General features: G+C 39.6%; 1 protein-coding gene across 3 annotated transcripts; it reads right to left on the reverse strand.

The window, feature by feature from the left end:
- Positions 1-242: 242 nt before the first annotated feature.
- Positions 243-19,610, reverse strand: ssh1a (slingshot protein phosphatase 1a). Of its 3 annotated transcripts, none has more exons than XM_067522390.1 (15): positions 19,448-19,610; positions 17,496-17,533; positions 11,498-11,598; positions 7,817-7,881; positions 7,178-7,299; positions 6,465-6,533; positions 6,222-6,287; positions 5,753-5,947; positions 5,574-5,667; positions 5,146-5,274; positions 4,901-4,947; positions 4,643-4,789; positions 3,820-4,020; positions 3,012-3,720; positions 243-2,887 (listed from the first exon to the last, which is right to left on the reverse strand). In XM_067522390.1, the coding sequence occupies exons 1-15, from the start codon at positions 19,526-19,528 to the stop codon at positions 1,787-1,789; spliced, it is 3,165 nt and encodes a 1,054-aa protein (XP_067378491.1). In that variant the 5' UTR covers positions 19,529-19,610; the 3' UTR covers positions 243-1,786. The 3 variants fall into 3 exon arrangements, with proteins under 3 accessions (XP_067378491.1, XP_067378493.1, XP_067378492.1); XM_067522392.1 differs by lacking the exons at positions 17,496-17,533; positions 19,448-19,610 and adding exons at positions 11,695-11,929; positions 13,633-15,406; XM_067522391.1 differs by lacking the exons at positions 17,496-17,533; positions 19,448-19,610 and adding an exon at positions 13,633-15,409.
- Between the last annotated feature and the right edge of the window lie 542 nt (positions 19,611-20,152).

Below are 20,152 nucleotides of genomic sequence, written 5' to 3' on the forward strand. Positions count from 1 at the left end.
ACACAAACCATCACAGTTTAGTCAGTGTACAGATATTTAGTTATGGCTATCTGGATCACACATGGCGAAATAGAATATACATATGACCCCTATTATTTCCTTGTTCAATCGATGAATGATTTGTCTGCACTATAGGCCGATGTTTGTCTCAGATTTAATGAAGCTATTATTTAATAGATCCAACACTTAGTTTTTTATTATGCTCAACAAAAAATAACAAATCCGAATCCATGGTATATTATGTAAAAGAAATGTTTATTTTCATAATTAGCACATACAGTACATTATTTTGACAACATAAAAAGTGCATATGCATTTAAACTACAGCAATGTACAGTACAAAAGTTACTGCATACTTAAATATAAAAAGAAAATGGTTACAAAACTGAAGTAACCTATAGTGATCATTGTCACAACAGTGTGACAAAAGCTTTAAAACTCATTGATGATGAGCATAAAAGCTTAACAGCTATGAGCCTGACAACTCCACCAAGTCTCTTTTGTTTCTCCCAAAAGGTGCAAAAAAGATGAGACAGCATTTGAATACAGACATGATTGACATTATGATTCACATATTTTGTACATCCTCAATAGTGTTTCCAATTTTTCGAGACAGCCAAACAACTTTGGTTTTTCACATGTCAAAAAGCACAAATGTTTAAAATGTTGGCAAAACTCAAGAATAAGTTTAAGGTTAAGAAGGTCTGGATGTGAAAGGTTTTGTGTTTACATCCTGATAAAATGTTCTGGACTGTACTTCAGTCTGGAGAAAAACAAAACAAAACATACTACAGTATATGCTTTGACTGCCATACATCCTCAGTTTCTCTCACATTAGGCATTTGTACAATGATTTCAAGCTATGCAGTTTGACTGCCCTCCCAAGAACATTGTACAATGTAGGGAATGATGAGGTCAATAACATTACTCTAATGTTATTTTGGAAGATAGCTTGCTAAAACAGTGCAAATGAACAACAAACAAATGTTTCTGTTCTGTTTGTTGAAAACAGTGAGCATGCCTCTGGCAAAACAAAAGTCTCGACCATGTCTTTTATCTCTCTCACTCAGTCAGAGACTCACATAGTTACACAGTAGTGCACTCACATACATTTCCCCATTAAGACAAGTTCAAACAGATTTTCTCAACTAAAACTCTAGCCTGGTGTTCATCTGAGAATGAGCTCCATAAATGCAAAATGAGGTAACCATTAGTTTTCAAACCCTCTAGCGTGGTAAACAAGTCTACATTTATTAACACTTAGCTTTCTGCCAAGTTCCACTGAGGGACTCAAGTTCATCAATGTAGGCTACCGCTACTGTACCAGATGGGTAAAAATAATCTAAGTGCCAATGGATACAATACCATAATGTGGTACAGATCATGTACTAACAGCTGTGAAGTAAAAGATTATAAAGTATCTAATACCTTCTCATCCTGCAGTCTAACACACAGCTCTATGCTTCTGTGGTGCCTTTGTGGTCTCATGTGTAAGGCACTTTCAATATTTGTCCACAAATCAAACTAAGTTAGAGGTGAACTGATGGCTTTACACACTTGTCAGATACAGCAATATGACTTTCACCAATGTGAACAGCAGTTTGAGAAACTATGTGGCAAAGGAGCGTTTCCACTCCTTACAACAACAGTTGGCATTGTTTTTCTATTTTAAGTTTTACCTCAGATTCAACTCTCTGTTGTTTTCAGAATCTGTACAGCCCTCTTGAGGATCACAGGGTGACAGATGACAGGGCGGCTGGATTGTATATAACCACCACTTGATGTGTCAGCTTCTGGGCTCACCTGGTAGCACACTCTCAGGAGTGTGCAGGTCTTTGCAGGATCGGGGCACAGCAGAGGTGGTGGGGGAGTGCCACTCTAGGCCAGGGTCTGGCTCTGGGGACAGTGAGAGGAGCAGCAGGGTTCCTGCATCTGAGGAACAAGCTGAACACAAGTCCTCAGAGGAAAGGTTGAGGCTGCCCAACTTGGCCAGCGAGTTGGACCGCTTCAGGCTTGAGGGCACAGTTAGGCCCGCCAGCCGCATGCGGGTTTCGATCTCCTGGGCTCTCTGACGTACAAGGCCAGGTTTTCCCCTTATGCTGCGTAGACTGTCGCTGCTGGAGCTGCGTGTCAGAGTGGAGCCATGAGGTGACGAGGTTGGTGTGATCAGCCCAGATCCCACCATCCCCAACCTGGCTTCATTGCTCAGTGGCACTACCATGGGATCTAACCACACTTGGCAAGGTGTAGAGGATTTAATGAAGTCCCCACTAAAGCTGGAGAACTCTTCTTCATCCTCGATGTGAAAGGGGCTCTTCTTAGACTTTCGGCATGCATGCAGACTCTTTAGAGAGTGCGGGGTCTCCTGAGACAAACCTGAAAGTCTCTCTAGTCTCTCTGCACGTTGGCGGACCAGCCCAGATCTCTGCAGCTGTAAAAGGGTTTCCTGTTGTTGACCAAGGTAGTAAGCCACAGCAGCCTTCTCATCTTCCAAATTCATTCTCATCAGCTTAGGGAGAGTGTCTGAGGCAGCAGCAGGTTGCCTTTTGTCAAGTTCAATTTTTACTTTCAATAATCCATCACTTTTCTCAGGCTCTACTAACTGCAGTGATTCTCCTGGCTGCTCCTCTGTGTCGGGCAGAGCTGTGGAAGGGGAGGCAGCACAGTTGGCACAGTCAGACATAGGGTCACATGGGCGCAACAGTCCCACTGAAGACATAACGCCTCCAGAAGAGGTAGTATGGGACTGTGGGAATGAAGCACTTGGGACTTCAGGAGGACTGGGTTTAAGGCAAAGCTTAGTTGGGGAGTCTTGTTTCTGATTGAATTTAGAATCCCACCAAGACAGAGAAGCATCAGCTGGAAGAAGGATGGAGGAAGTTTTTTCCTAAATAACAGAGGAAAAAAAAAAAAGCCAAATAGAAATGCGGTTAGATCTATAATTTGGATTCATAAAATTAAAACCTTTTCTTCATTCTAAAATCTAGGTTAAATAGATTAGTCAGACTTACATTGTGGTTATGTGGAGTGCTCAAATGGTTGTTATTGTTGTTGTTAGAATTTTCATTCAGGATGGCCAAGTCCATCCCATTAAACTCTGTATCCCCTTCTACCTCCACATCCTGTGTTTCCTCTCCTCCATCTCTTTCTTCACCCCCACCATCATCTGGCTGCATTAGTACCTCCATCTCTGCCTCTTCCTTTTGGACCTCCTCTTCATCCTCCTCCTGCACTGTGCTGAACTCCAGCCTCAGGCGCAGCTCCTCTAGGGGCTCAGGGCCACGACTGCAGGTCTGGGCGGCAGTTCCATCTGCTGTAGGCCCAAAGTGAGGGAGGGGCAGTCCTTCACGGCCATCGAAGTTCTCATCATCCAGCAGGGCATCCCGCTCCACATCTTCAATTTCTATAAAGACTTTCTCCATACTGAGAAGTGGGGGGCCACGCACAGGCGTTGACGGCTCACTGTCCAGTGCAGAGTCAGACAGCCGGCGAAAATAGTAGTTGTTGTAAGCAGGGTCGATCTCCAGTGCAACTGTCCTGCATGGGGAGGGGCATGCTGCACCTTTATATGGCAGCGCTTCCTCACAGCAAGGAGACGTCCCTGGCTCTGGAGTCAGGTGAGCTCCCTCCTCTCCTACAAGACACTGAGCCAACCCTTGCTGCCCCTCTGTCATCTCACAGTCTACATCTGGATGCCACAGTTTGTTATGACGCTGTTTACTGAAAATATAGAAATATAGTGACTAGAAGTGAACCAGACATCAAACGCAGAAAAGACAACTATTAACCAACACTGCAAACACAGGCAAGAGAATGTACCTGGCATCCAGGATGCCCTCGTACTCAGCAAGCTGTCTCATGAAGCCTGGGTTGGGTCGTGTGATGGTTCTCTTTTGTTTGACAAAGTTGTAAGCCTTCTCTAGTGACCAGCCATATTCCTTCATGGCATAAGCAATGACAGTAGAGGCAGACCGGCTGACACCCATCTTGCAGTGAACTAGACACTTGGAGTGGTTCTTTCTGTGGGCAAAAATAATATATACATATAAATACAGATTGTCAACCAAACTGTGAAACCACAGTAGCCAAACTCTAGGAATTTACACATAAAAAGAAAAAAGTAATTAATATTAGTATTATTATTAATAGTATTATAATTACTACTACTACTACTACTACTACCACTACTACTACTATAGTCAGAAATCACATTTATCATTAATTTGCAACATCTATTCATTATCCTAATGCAGGGGTGCTGGATCCAATCCCACCTGTCTTTGGGCAAAAGGTGGGTTACTCCCTGGACAGGCTGTCAGTCTATCTCAGGGCCACAGATAGAGACAGACAACCAATTGTTCTCACATTTACACCTACATGAAATTTAGAATTAACCAGAGTACATGAAGAAAAGCCATGCCAGCCCTAGGAGAACATGCAACCTCCGCTAAAAGGCCTCCACAACTCTGCAGAAACTTTGCAAACTGGGAAAGAATATGTTTTGTCAATGAAAATAAGATCCTAATTATTAAGTAATATCATAAATAAGAGCTTTATTGTTTGACAGTTCATAATCACATATAGTACACATCCACTGTGATGATTGGATAGCAACATGTTTTCTATTCCACCCAGGACTTACTTTGCTTTAACAATGAAGTTATATGTTTCATTCCAGTGAGCTAGCAGGTCAGTGGCCTCTTCATCATAGACGCGTATGTTGTGATAACTGAACGTGCCTGGAAAGAAGTTGTCTATCTCCCGGGTAACATTGAGGATATAGCCCACCCTGGGGAGGAAATTTAAGGTTGTCATCAACATATTTTCTTGCTCAAATCAAAATCAATATATGTTTTGTGTGTGGTTAACCTTAGCTTCTCTATAATAGAAAATAAATCACCCTGTCTCTTGCAGCTCCTCCAAATTAGATGCATTCCATTCAGATCCCTAAAAACAAATGAGAGATAATACAGTTTAGACTTTGTGTTTTTTCAGATCTTTTAAGATAGTTCTTACTTCAAAAACAATTCTTTCCCACCAGTCTTGAGTTACAATGGAAAGCAGAGACAATTACTTTATCTCACAAGAAAAAGCACATGTAGGAGAGGCTTTTGTGAATCTAAGGGTCAGGATCAGTTAACCCACCAGGTAGACGTGATCAAAGATGAGAGTAGCTTTGTCCATTTGGCCCAGGATCAGCAGCATCTCATTGTCAATGAACTCTTTGTACTCCTTTAAGTTGCAGTTCATGTGCTGCTCCAACTCTGTACGAATCTTACAAAAAAAGGAAACATAACTTGATTTGTGTTGTGCTGTCAAAATTACTTGGAGATGTTTACCAAAATTGTTTTTGCCCTAAAAATTACACAAATGGTACAGAGTATAAATAACACCACTAATTATGACATTTCATTCAAGAAACTTCTACAAAGTAACTTTTATTAAGTGTAACTTCAAGTTCAGTTTGTGAAAAATCTGAATTGTGTCTCCATCTTTAAAGAATGAAATCTAAATGCACCCAAAGAAACCAAAAGAAAGAAATGCAAGGAAGTGAGTTATTTATGTGTGTTTACTTGTTTGCATGTGACGTTTTCAAGGTCCTGGCACATCATGATGCTTCTGAGTTTGGCTTTAATAAGGCACTCTGTCCTCTCTCCTTCTGAAGGTCTGTATAATAGGGGTCGTTAATTTTGGTCTTTAGGAACAACATAAAAACAAATAATCTGGTTTAGGTTTGTTTGTGTTTACTGACTTGTCGACAAACATGGTGGGTGAGTCTGGCCGTGTGGTCTCCAAGTCCTTCATAGCGTTCCACTCATTGATGCAGCTCTGTTCTGAAGCAATGCAGCTCTCATAATATCCCATCCAGGTAAGAGCCATGCCTCCAGGGAAGTAGTTATACCTCCGTGATGCCTCACACGCTTTGTGCAGCACCTGCAGGGCTGACCTAGATTGTTATTTGGAAACAGAACATTTAAAATATTAGAAGTCTAATTTTATGAGTTAAATATGTAAGCAATATTTTTGTAGTATTTATTATCTGGCTTCAAGCTATTCTGTAAATATGCATCCTCATGCCACCAGGTGGCAGAATTATTCAGCGCTGTCTCAACCTGGCTCCCTCCAGCACCTTGTGTCTATCAGGAGACTTATTGTGAGGTTTCATGATGCTAGAGCACTGTAGGGAGCCACTCTGGCTATAGAGGTTGTTTATTACTCACCACATAGCCTGCACTGACACAGGTTTGAAGACATGTGTCCGGCCAGCCGTGTTCACAGTGAAGCCCCTGAGCACCAAACAAAACAGATGGTCAGTCCCTGGGCTGGGGCAGCATGTAGCTGTGTGTGTGTCGTGTCATGTGTAGAATGTAATAGTATGTAATAGTAGTATTAGGAGATGGTCTAATACTGCAGCTGGGCTCTCTGTCCTGACAGCAGGGGTCATCCTGAGAAAGAAAACTCACCCATCTCCATCCAGGTGGATCTTAGTGTCACTCCATAGAGGTAGCACCATGCCAATCGAACAGCTTTTGCTGGCAGAGGAGAATGAAAATAACAAAGAGAAGAAAATGGCTCATGTGCAAGGTGGAAGGGATTTTGCAAATTAAATAAAAGTTTATTAACTTAACATACACCATTCAGGTATAACATTATAAAAACCTGTGCAATTTAATACAATCCAATACAGTGGCCATGCTGCCATACTTTTAAATTGTTTCTCAGTTTTTAGGCTGAAACTGTCAGAAAGGTGATAATGATTCTATGTGTTTATTATTAAGGACAAAGTGGGTAGTGGAGTTGTACTGGAGTGTGTTATAAGAAGAAGTGGTTCTAATGTCGTGGCTAAAACATTAGAACCACATCTTCTTTTATTGCACTCCAGTACGACTCAATAACAAACACATAGAATTCGTGGCAGAGCAACTGTATTGGATTCCATTAAATTGCATTGGTGAATACAATGGTTTGCCTGATTGGTGTTTATAAATTAATGGTAAAAAATTTACAAAAAGGCAAGAGATGACCAATATATTATAAACTTATATTAAAGCTCTGTCTTTTCCAAATATTTCATATACAGTATATTTTCAACAAGTAATAAAAATAAAAGAAAACATTAACTAATTTCTTGGCCTTTAACAGTGACAATCAAACCCTACACAGTGCCTATTCATACCAGTCTTTGTTGGTGAAGTCAATTCCCAGTAAGATGTTCTCCTCTGTGTCCTGTCGCCCACTGGTGTACACCACCACCATGTATCGCACACGATCTGACCATGCACTCTCCAGCCGCACTGCCTGTAAAAGATAAAGATTATTTACACGAAGAAGTTTCCTGTTTTTCTACTTCTACCTAAGAGATGCCAAGCTCATAACTTTCCTCACCATATAATCGAGATTGACCATTAACCTTTTGGCATAAGTATTTAAGTATCAAAAGAATGCAAATCTAAGATTGTTACTTTCATTATTTGCTAAAACACTGAACATTTGCCCAACATGTCACGATTCAAGATACAAAATAAACTTCAAAACAAACTTGAGTAAGCAATGCTTGAGGATGTGTCAAAGTACAGACCTGGCAAACAACAAACTGAATTACTCCAACGCATACACACACCATGGAAATATCTGGTAATGCTCTCCAGAGTCATTCAGACCTTATCTTATGAGCTCATAAGTTACACAATAAAATGCATTCTGGAGGATATGCAATGCCAAATTGTTAGTCACTGGCATTTATATCTGTGTGTGCACATGTGCAAACATTATTGTGTTTATTTTGATGTGTGAACCAACTTGTGTTTTCTCTCACCAGTTTGATTCTGTCCTCCGAACGAAGAATGTTTATCATCACCTGCAGGTGTTGAGGTAAGTCACCTGTTGAGGACCATTATAAAGAAAATGTGATCCACATTGTCATACTGAATGTACTGATACAGTGTATTATGTACTGATACAGTACATTCTGACTTCAAAAGAGAAAATATTCTATTTTACACCGAAAACACAGACTGAAATTGACTGATACTGATTAGGATATAACGCCAGACTGGGGACACAATGACCTCATATAATTAAAGCCCATATTGTAGTCAATATTAAAAAAATAAATAAAATTACAAATAACACAAATGATTAAAACATAAAAAAATCCTTCTTCCAGAAACAATAACAATTACACATGTTCAGTGATTTCTATCAGCTGACAACTGCTAATTCATTGACAAGACATGAAGTGACAATATTTGTTCCAGCTTTGTGTGAGCAAATCTATTATGCACAAAACCACAATGCGAAAACTTGTCTTTTTACATTTTGCACTGCTCAGTGCGCTCTGTGCCAAGACATGTCAGTGAGGTGGAATAATAAAACAGGGTGTGAAGAGGGCCAACAGCAATGTGATGTAGCAGTTGATGCCCAGCCAGCTATGTTGTAATATGTCACAGCAGGTCTAACAGACAAAACATGAGATCCTGACTTTGAAAGACAAATTGCCAGACTTGCTGGTCATGCGTTTCATTATTTAAGACTCTAAAATTACAACATATATTTTTTAAATGCGACATTGAGTCCACTATCAATAACTTTGTTTAACTTAAAGTTTGGCAAGACAAAATAAACGCACTTATAAACAAATACTATTGAAACTTACACGTCATTAAAATGTTAACCTTACTGACTAAAATGCTCTTACAGCAATGTTGCAAATCATTAAATGATTGGTTCTTTCACTGACAAATAGACAATACTAAATACATTTTACACTTTTCTGTGAATCTTCTGAACAGCTGCAGTTCTCTTTTTTTCATAATATTGGAGTTTATAACATGATACTCATTGCGAAAGGTACAATACTACATTTATGGTGAATTTAAAATGAGCCCCAGAGATTTGGTGTCAAGCAAAATGATATGTATTGTAGCACATGCACATACAGTATAAACAAACAAACAAACAAACAAAAAAACTAAAGCTGTTTATTTTGTGTTTGTGACTATTCTCAGATTTCCCCATAGTAACTGACTTCTTTTTAATGGCTGCTGAAACTCCTCTCTTTACATTTATATGCCACCTCTGTATTACATTAACTTGTGCCTCCTCTCTCCGGTAGTTGTCTTTCTCCCTCTCTCTGTCCCTCTCTGCAGGTGTCCCCGGCTTTGGTGCTCTGTGTTTTCCAGTGCTTAACTACTGGTCCTAACAACCTGCCTAATTTTTTGTTGTTGCTCTTTTCTTTTCTCTCTCCACTCACCCCAACTGGTCAAGGCAGATGGCCACCCACCCTGCGCTTGGTTTTGCTGGAGGTTTCTTCTCTTAAAGGCAGTTTTTCCTCTCCACTGTTGCCTATGGCTTGCTCAGGGTGGGTTTGTTGGGTTCCCTCTACATATTTGTATAGCCTTGAGACTACTTTGTTTTAAATTGGCGCTATATAATTACAGTTGAATTGAATTGAATAGAAGATATCTGACTTTTATAAGAACTAGTGCGTCCTCTGAAGTCACTGATGCTAGAAGTTCCCATTTTTATATTGTTATCAAACAAGAGCACAGTTAGTGGGCAAGAAAATGTATTTCCACAACTATATGTTTTTCAGAACAACGAAAGGGCAGCAAATATGTAAATTACCTGACAAAGTGGTTGATAGAGTGGATAAGGCTGCCAGCCACAGCTATTAATAGCAAATGAATGTGTCACTTTTGTGTCTTTAAAGGGCTAATATGCAACACTTACACATAAATACAATAAAGTAACAGCTTCCAATCATTTTGATGCTAAGCTGTAGTTTCCTTGCTGGACACCTCACGCGAAAACTGTGTAATGCTTCATGGCACCATATAAGATGACGCTAGATTATTATTCTCAAAGTAGATAAACGAGGAAAAAAAACACATGGATGTTCTCACTACCTGATCCGTAATGACTTGTCTTCTTACTATTGCTCAAAATGGCAGATGGGGCAGAGTCCCAAGATGGCATTGTAGGAGGTAGTGAGGATGAGATAAGAGAATGAGTAGCCAAGCAAGACAGAGTGCATCTCATACTAGCTTTTACTTTGTGAGAGCTAAAACAAATATGAGGGATTAGGAAAGATGGGAGCTGGTGTTCTGATGAACCATTAAGTAACAACTTATTAGACAATTTGCTGTGTTTTGTATTGTTGTACTTCCTTGACATGTAATTGTGTTAATTGTTTTAGATTTTAAATCATCCACCTATGTTTACAGAGGTTTAGCTGCTAGCTAAACATCTAAAAGTTAGATAAAGTTGCAAACATTCTAAATAAAACACTAACAGGTCACTAGAAACCGGTAATACATGCTCTTGGGTTGGTAGCTGTATAGCTTGCCAAGTTTCTCTTTTTGTCAAGGTAATGCAAGATTTGAAAGGTTATTTTAGTTGGCTAGCTGTTCTGTTTCTGTCTGTGCAAACTCTGACTGGTGCACCTAAGGAAAACTGTCTGAACATGTGTATTTACTTCAAGACATAACTTGGTTATAACATCACCAAGTGTTTTTTTTTTTTGTGGTTAGCTGCACATATCAGATAAGATTGTTAAATCAACCTGGGATTACATCATGGTGTCACCGTGAGGTTGCTCTCAGTGTTGGTCGTCAATGTCACAATAAATAAAACTATGCCGTCCTATTTGTATAAAATTCCATATTACTGTACAATGTCAGTCAACATCATTCCTTGGCTTCTGATTCTTTCTTTGCAGGTTCTGCAACGTGTGAACTTGTAAACAAATACATGCATACAGTCGTCCAAAAGGAGGGGTCAAAGTGCAACTGGTATGTAAGAAAATGGTGTTAAAGTGAATTACATTAAGCACTGGTAGGGGAAATAACACAAGTACCAAGTCTTGCTTATTTGGGCTTTAAAGCAATTATCTGTGACATTGTAAAAACAACCAACAATTAATACAGGTGCACCCAAACCATATGTTTGTGTTCCATGTTGGGAAACAACCTTTTTGTTGCTATCAGCTTCTTCTGGTCATTTAAATACAAAAACCATCAATGTAATAGTACAGTATAAATGTCGAAAGTAATTTGGCCACTATTACTGCCTCTACACTAAACATAACAATGCCGTGTTCCTGTGCAGAAGATAGAGGGAGTGCAAGTACACCTGAACGTTAGTTGAAACACAGTCACAAGTTAGCACAATTAAAAAAACAAAACAAAGAGCACAAGGTAATACACGCAATAAGAGCCTCCTCAAATCATCAACAGAAGTTTTGCCTGTCCACTGGATTTAAGCACTAATCTGCCTAAGCTTTATGCTTGGAACATGCTTATCAATGAGGTTTCATTCTCCTCACCTCAGCTAAAAACATCTGCTGCAGAGTAAGGGTGTGAAGCACACGATCTAATTACACAAATGTACTACTTAATGGTGACAAAAAACACCATTAGTGGGATCAAAACTACAGTTTCGGTAAATAATAGGGATAAGTGGATGTGCATTTTATGGTGTTTAATCTGGTTCTCACCTGCATGTTTGTGATGAGGATGAGCTTTCTGGCCCTGGTGACTGCTCCCCTGCTGCAGAAACAGAGCAGCACCTTTCACCATGAAGAAGCTCTCACTCAAGCTGAAAAACAAATGAGAGAATGAGAGAATAAGAGAAAGAGAGAGAGAGTGAGGGAGCATAAGCATTATGCACGGTTGTCAGCTGCTGGTAATTTACCTCAACGGCTGAGTGGAAAGGTTCAGCTGCCACGTTACAGAGGCAGACTGCAGTCTGCAGCAGGAATGGATCAAGTTTTGAACCTGAATGCCTATCTTCCTCTTTTTTCAGTTCCATGGGCTGCACTCAGATTTGACTGGTCAGCACTTTGCATCTATTGCTTTGTACAGCCACCAAAAGGCAGACATTACCAGTTCACACCTGCCTCTGAGAATTTTTCAGATCAGACTTGGAGCTGCGATTAAAAAAAAAAGAAAAAAAAGTGGTGTTTCCTCTCCAGGCTGAATTCAATCATTCCAACTCACCGAAAAACAATACGACTACATTCATAAATCTATCAGGCATGTAAAAGACATGCATCATGTATTATGTTTGTGCGCAATCTGTTGAACAGGGACATCATTAAGTTTTGAATGACAGGAACAAACACAATACAGGTTTTACAGACATAAAGTACCTATTCCTATATACAGATGTATTGGTATAGTTTCAGAATTGCTGTTTAATGTCGAATCTAAAAAGCAGTACTGGTATTAGTCAACTATTGCTATTATTTTTTTTAAAAATAGACAAGTCATAAAAAACATTCTGCTACTGCCATTAAAAACAAAACAACAACAACAACATAACAATAGCAATTATTGCTGTCCATTACCAGAACCATGACTGGCATTTGTTAAAAGCCATGACCTAAACTGTATTGTTGCATCAAATGTTTGACCAAACGCTTTTCATTTGAAGTAGTAATATTAGTCAAAGTATCAATATAAGTCCTCATCTTAATGGCATCAAAAACAGCTCTCACCAGCACAGTTTTACACCCAGCACTGAAACTGCTTCCTCAACTACAGTAGCTCTCTCTTATCAGACTTTCAAAACCCACATAAACAAGCACAAGTCAAACAGATGATTTTATGTGAACAATGGACTTTGTTTTGTGCACCTCCCAATAAATCCCCTCCACCCCCAGCACCACAAGAAAAAAGTTCCACAGTGACAAAGCACGGGGGTGGACACTTATCAAAGAGAGGTTTTGTCTCACTTTGGAGGATTTTTCTAAGACTCAGAGATTTATGTGGTTGTCAGGAGGGTCTACTCTCAGGGAAAGATGCATAATATGAGGCAAGTGGCAATACAAAAAACAAAAAAAAGGGCTACTGTCTAATTAATGGTCAAAACTGTGTACGAATCCCTGCTGCTTATTTTCCCATTTCAACTAGTAACCCAACTTTAAGTGTATGGGTATCAGCCTAATTCCTGCTTACTTCCCTGGGGAAGAAAAAAATGAAAAATACTTGAGGATGTGTGAATCTTGTTCTTATGTGTAAATGAAGAGTTGTCCAACTGCTTCACGGGCTGTATTCAGACATCCTAATTAAACAGCCTCAGCTCTACTGTCTCTTGCCCCACAGCACCCTGCTATCAGCTTCTCCACAAACACTTGGGCTAAAAATACATCTGGTATCAAACCAAACAAAGACAGAAAACCTTGCCAGATAGCCACAATGAGTCCACATGATTATAACGTAAAGCACCTATTCTACCTACACAGGAAGACATAGAAAACCAACACATCTGATCATATGGTTAAACAGTCATTGTATTTAATACAGTGATTCATTCACCCTCATTGTATGTCAGTTGCCGGAGAACTGTGCACATGTTCAATGATTAAATTTGCCATTCTGAAATTACATCACAGAATCGGTTGTAAAATATTTAGTTAACTTTAGTTAAAATTCTCAACTAATAAATTAAGGGTCACAAAAATATAGCAGCAAATGAAATAAAAAATGTTTTAATTAAATTAAAAAAATAATAACTGAGCTCAGAACAAATTACAAATCTTAGTCAGGTGCTAACCTCAATTCTCAGCAGTGAAGCACCTTGTTCCCAAGTTTAAACCCCATTTTTAAAAAAAACCTAAACTGGACTCACATGCGGTTTATTTCACTCTGGGTCAACACAGCATTCTCCACAAAATAGGGTAACATCTTCATGACAGCCTCCTGAAAGGGTACTACAACCAGATGCATCCTGTTGCCCGAGGAAAAAAAAAAGAAAAAAAAAAAGGACAAAACACCCCAGGCCTTTCAACTTGACTTAACTCCTCTTCATCAGCCTCCAGAAACAGTGAAGAAGCATTGTGCAAAAATGGAAGACGGTTGGTTTCGGATGTAGGCCAGCTGCTTCTGAATGACAGTCTGCACTCATATGTGTTACTCAGAAGTGAAAAAATGCACTCTGTTCAGATGCCACGCCTTCTCCCTCATCTGAGCGTCTCTGTGTGCAAGGTCTCCCTGAAGGGAGATTCTGCAACCTCCACCCGCTGCCTCAGGCACACACATATGCTGCTTGTCTCTCCTGTCTTGTAGTCACACTCTTAAAGTATGTCACAGGTTAGGCATCTAAAACATTTTGATTCACGATAAACACTTAAATGTTCTCCTAAAGAGACACAAAATCACTTCAATGCTTTCTTTTGCTTTTTTGGCAAACATGTGAGCAAACAGCCAGAGGGCTGCAAAGGACCATATAACTGATCGACTCCAAGAGAAGGATTTCCCCTTCCTTCAGCATAAGCTATGTGATTTTTTGTTTGTTTTTCTTATCCATTAGGTCTGAATCAGTACGGCGCGAAGGACAGTTCCTTCTTAATTCAATGTCCCCTTCTCCATAAAAAGCACACATCTTCAAAAGTCACCGCTTTCTTAGTTGATCGTCTGGCGAGAAGCAACTACTTGCTCAATTAGAGGAAGACAAAACAGTAGACAGAGGAATTTTGGCCCCAAAAGTTATTAAGGGATGTCTGAATGTGCATGCCAATTTAGGGGTCAACAGAATCCACGGTAGTGCCTCCAGGGAGCTTAAAACATGGGCCAAGTAATGGTGGAAAGGCCAGTGAGAACTGGCAATCTCCCATAACTCCCAAATCCCATTATACCCAGGCTTATAAGGGAGGGGATTATCTTGTCCCGCCCTTCAAGTTGCCAGCACTGGCTGTCACTCACTCACATGTACTAGGTCACAAACCACAATGTGTTGGAGACATTACGGGACAGGCTAGGGATAAGGTACGTAACAACATCTCCCAAAAGTAAAATAAGGAGATAACATGAAGCAACTACTGTATGGAGTGAAATTAGGAAATTCTCACCAAAAATAAATCTGTATATAAGTCTCTGTTTGGAGGCTAGGAGAAAGTATAATTTTGTCCTCCTATTAAGTATTCATTCCCCCAATTCACAACAGACGACCAAAACATGACTCTGGTAATTTCTCAGCTAATCCTGACAGACAAACTAGCTGTCTCTGTGACAGTGATAACAACATAGACTCGCTGTTTTTCATGACCACGTATGGCGACTTCCAGATTCTGTACTCTACAAGCTAATTTAGGTTTGCTGACATTCCAGGTGGAAACTTGGAATGCTAAAAGTGTCAGGTGCACATGGAACTGCCCAGAACCAGATTGGATGCTTCCACTGCATGAGGTCACTGCATGAGGCACAGTAGTACAGTTAGTTAGTGCAGTTTGTTGCTGCAAGGTAGCCAGATGGACACAGACTTGGCCAAAGCTGGACCAGATGTCCTATAAGCCACTGGGCCACCAGGCGTACTGATATGCGAGAAAGGTGCAAAGGATTAGACCGAGGACTCTCTACAAAGAGGCTACACAGAGACAGTAATCAGGCTGCTTTATGCATGGTCGCAGACTATTTTACACACACTGGCACAATGTGGGTAAAAAAACTCCCCTTAGGGCTGTCAGTTGCATAATGCTGGCATTTTCTCACTTACACAACAGAAAAAGGGGGTAGACAGAGAGAGGGAGGTTTGAGTACAGGGAGGAACAAACATCCTCAGGTATCAGTGGAGACATGGAGGGCCTGAGCAGGAAACAAATGACATCATCATGTTACTGAGAAATGATCAACCTAAGATAAACACCCAGACCTGCCTCAAATCCAGAAGGTGTATTTTTGCATGTTATGGCATTTGTATTACTACTAGTGCTGACAAGTATATTATTTGACTTATACAGAGTTGTGGTATGTTTAAATAATATTAAATATAGGAGTGACCCATTTTTTTTTCTGTTGTGATTGGAACTCAAGTGTTGATCTCTCCTCTTACCTACTATGCTGAATTCCCACACCTAATTCCTAACATTGTCTCCAAATCTATGTGCAAACACATACACAAACATTTTAGCTCAATTCGGCTTCTTGACCAACTCTGCTTTGTACAATATGGGAACATGAAATCATTTCTTAGTTCAGTGCCAGTTACACCTGTACAATGTTTACGAGGACCTGCGCCAACACATTGGGCTTGTCATTGTTTTCAAGTCTAACTGGCAACAGCATGCAAGTACTCCCAAGTGACAGATGTCAAATCAAAGACAGCTTAAAATGCTATAATATAGGAGGTACATTTAAAGGTAATTTCATTGCATAACATGGCTTAGCCCCTCAAAAAATGGGAGCAATGTTGAGGCAAGACAAGACTCGCACTTAGCAAAGATCACTCTGAAACACGTGCATTGCTTATAGGAACATTGCATAGACTGCTGCATAACATTAAAAAATAGCTCAGCTCATCTTAATTTTATGATTACGTTTCCAAAACCAAATATTTAAAACAGAACATATAGTATTAAACACATTTAGAACAGATGCTAAATAAGGTTAGTTGAAGTCAGAGCATTAAACAAAAAAAATGAGACATGTAGCTTAATGAACAACATCTGTACAGTGTATTTGAGACATATTTTTATGATAATATTAGAATCAAACTCACAAGGTGCACATTACTGTTCATACAAACAGTAATCTTATTTAATAGTTGTATATTACAGAAACTTTTTCATGTTATAAAGTCTCAAAAAATTATTGTATAATTATTGTATTATATAAATTGATGAAACATGCTGCAAAAAGCTACAACACATTAAAATGAAGAAACGCACTTGTAATACTACAGGTTGCATTTCTTAATTTGGTTGTGTTGTGGCTTTTCTGTAGCGCACTTCTTGTTGCTGTGCCTGTGTCAAATTTATGAAATTATTTTTGAAATTTGCTTGTGTTTTGTCTATTTGCGTTTTCTTGATTTGCAGTGCCATGAGCCCTCGGGGCCACCACCACCTAGGTTTTGGTCTCACACTATAGGTAGAGAGATGGGATAAACCAAACTAACAACACTCCCTATACATGCATACACGCACACAAACACACCCACAGTTTAGACTGAAAAAGCATCTGCCAATATTGTTCATTATTCTCTTTTGTAATTTCTCTGCTCTGTCTCTCTCCTTGTTGACACCCGATTCTAAATACAAAGAACAGTGCAACAAAGCAACTTTTTGTTGTGAGAAATTTGTAATCACATAAACTGAGAGAAATAAATTGAGAAAATCAAGCGTTTCTGGAGCTGCAACCAGTAATCATTTGGTATTTGTTCCTCAGTAAATCACTAAAACATTCTCATGGAAAAGTCAAGTGAGTCAACTGATGATGCAAAGTTCAAAACAAGTCTGTCAGTCGAAATGCTGATGGAAATACAGACACACCTGTCAGCATATTCCCCCAAAGACTACTGGTTACAATGTGGTTTTCGCTGTTGGCTATTAGGAACCGATGACTCTCCCAACAAGAGAGACACATTATATTTGAGTTGTTCTCATTTGTTGATGCCAGATTGTCTGCCACCACACATTTCAAGACATCTAGCTCTTAGCACACATGCTCTGCCATATACCACACACCAGAAGGGCTAAAGTGAAGTTAACATAAGCATACCTCTGATTTATTCGCCGTTCATCTTCACTTCCAAAATCCTGCAACACAGATGACAGGAACTGATTAATACTACAACAAACCACTCAAGTTATGGGGCTACATTTACCAATAATAAGTCTACATTAATGAAATTGATAAGGTAACACACAAAAAATATAATCAAAATACAGTAAAATACAGTAGATTAATAAAGCACAAGTAAAAAAACACAAGTTAAATCTTAATTTTTGTTTTCTTTTTTAAGCAGATACCGCCACTTAACAGCAGTATAAAAGGTCAAGTGTTTACCTATTTTTTTCATAGTAAGAATGATTTTTGTTTGACTTTAGTGAATCTAATTTGACAAGCTCGATAATGTCCCTTATCCTCAGATTGCTTATTTGGAAAAACAAATGACAGGAAGGTTTAGGGCTCAAAGACATGTTTTTCGCCTGTCAGGGAAACTCTATATCCATCACTGCAGCTGCAGCAAGTAAAGTACACTCAGAATTGAAGTTATAGATGAAAATGGAGAGTGCAATATCTAGAGAGTATGGAATTCAATTCTGAAGGGGGGAAGAGAACCATACATTTCATGGTTTTGTATTATGTGAAATAGTGTCAAGACAGGCGTTAGCTCCCTCTTTCCAGCATCTCCTCAACGACTGTTTAACTCTACCCCCCACCTCTCCTTCTTGTAGTAGTACTCCTCCACCCCACCCACACACTGTAGATGACATCATAGCTGCAGCGGCATCCTACCAGCTTGTCTGTCACACCTCACCATACTGCTACAACAGCATGGGCAGCAGGAAACAGGCAGGTACAGGGAGAAAACTCATTCCCACCACAAAATTAATTCATTGTTAAAGAAGTAATAGCTAACAACCAACTAGCTTTTTCTGACATTTAAGTGTAGCACAGTTTGCTGTGGAATTAGAACTTTTAGTTTAGACTACACGCTGCTCAAGCACAAAAGCTTGACATAAATAGACGCTTGATGTAAATCCTGTTTACTTTGATGTGATCATACAGAGCAGAAAAATGTGAACTTTTCTCATTATAGCTGGTAGTTAGCGCCCCCATCTGGCAACTGAAAACTGTGCTTGGAAACAGCAAAGGGAAGTTATTTTGGAATTATTATACTTTGTAGCACAGATCATTACTTTTTCTTTCTGGGAATGTCCACTAAATAAGAAAGCTCAAACTCTCGAACCAATGCTGTTGAAAAGCATGTGCACGTCATTTGGCTGCTGGCAGTTTGGAAATGTCATAGCTGACTTTCCTATCAAAGTATACTGGCGCGACGAACTAGGCAACACAATAGAAATTTGCACAAATATTCTGTGTTGTTTACTGACTGTTTCAAAGTGACAGCTTGTTCAAGAGAACTGGCTAAATAAGCCACCAGGGGGAAAAAAAGACTACAACGAAACCTTTTAAAAAAAAAAGGTTCATTTGAAATGAAATAATTTGAAATGATGTGCAATGGACTGCAGCAGGGGCACGAGTGCCCTGTTATTGCTGCAATGATGGTGTGATAAAAAGAATGTGATAATATATCTTAAGTTTTAAGCAAAACATTTTTAATATCAGGCAGAAATGTCACAAACAGCTAACGCTAGCTAACGATACTATTATTAGGCACCTGACAAACTAACTTAAGCTAGCGTTAGCTCTTTTAATGTTAGCTCTCAACAAATAACAAATTTAAGTGGGATTATTTCTGATCTGAATCCATTTATGGCAGAAATCTGACAGATGGATTTGCATGTGGGGGGAAGCTACGGTATTACTGGTCACTAAGACGTTTGCTACCTATGGTAACTTAGCATAACACGATAACTAACGGTGCTAGCTTAGCTTCGACCAGCGGGCCCTACTTTGGCAGCATCTCCCTCATCCTCCACATTCCCACCATTACCTAACCAGGACCAGAGCATCGTTTCAGTTCACCCCAGAACCCAACTGACCTCCCCCGCAGTCGTAGTTGTCGTGCTGGCGGTGGATGCGGCGCTCGGGGTCGGGGACCGCTGCAGAGTAACCAACGCCATTGCTGCAAGCTGGGGATGATGCACCGGCCGCCGGCCGCTGTGGCCTCGTGAGCTGCTACTAGCCGCTGTGCTAACGATACATATAAGTGATGGATGCAAGGAGAGGAGCCTTATTATCCTGCAGGCAAGGTCCCTCTGTGCAGGAAGCGCTGCCATCAAGGCCTCGCATAACCTGATTGCACTTTGCTTTTGCAGGGAAAACGTTATGGTAATAAAAGAAGCATTACCGAAACAGTAAAAATAGCAGTGCAAGTGTAAACCAGCTTAAATTATTTTTTGGAAATGCTTAAAGAATAAAAGTCCTATTACAAAAAATATAAAAGATAATATATCTGTAATAATATATGTAATAGTAAGATTTAACTAAATAATATAATAGAGAAAATAGAGAAGATAAACTACACTGGAATAAAATGCACCAGTCATTTAATGTAAGTCAATTCACAATGCAGTGCAGCCCTAAGATTTGACTTAAAGAAAAGAAAGGCAAACACAAAGGGTAAAAGAATTTTAATTGTGTTGTTAACTCAGGTTGTCTTATGGCTTATAGTTGCACATTTGGATTTTTAATTACTCACATGCACCACCTATAAAAGTGTGTACTCCAAAGGATATTCAATGTTA

The sequence above is a fragment of the Channa argus genome, chromosome 11 (assembly GCF_033026475.1).
Source record: "Channa argus isolate prfri chromosome 11, Channa argus male v1.0, whole genome shotgun sequence".
NCBI lineage: Eukaryota > Metazoa > Chordata > Actinopteri > Anabantiformes > Channidae > Channa > Channa argus.

What these genes read in the sequence shown, in the direction of transcription:
- ssh1a (XM_067522390.1), bottom strand. Translation starts at nt 19,528, where the DNA reads ATGGCGTTGGTTACTCTGCAGCGGTCCCCGACCCCGAGCGCCGCATCC. An exon ending in TCCTCATCACAAACATGCAG is followed by an intron (nt 7,882 to 11,497) that starts GTGAGAACCAGA and finishes GGTCCTCAACAG; the next exon opens with GTGACTTACCTCAACACCTG. An exon ending in ATCCACCTGGATGGAGATGG is followed by an intron (nt 6,288 to 6,464) that starts GTGAGTTTTCTT and finishes TTTGGTGCTCAG; the next exon opens with GGGCTTCACTGTGAACACGG.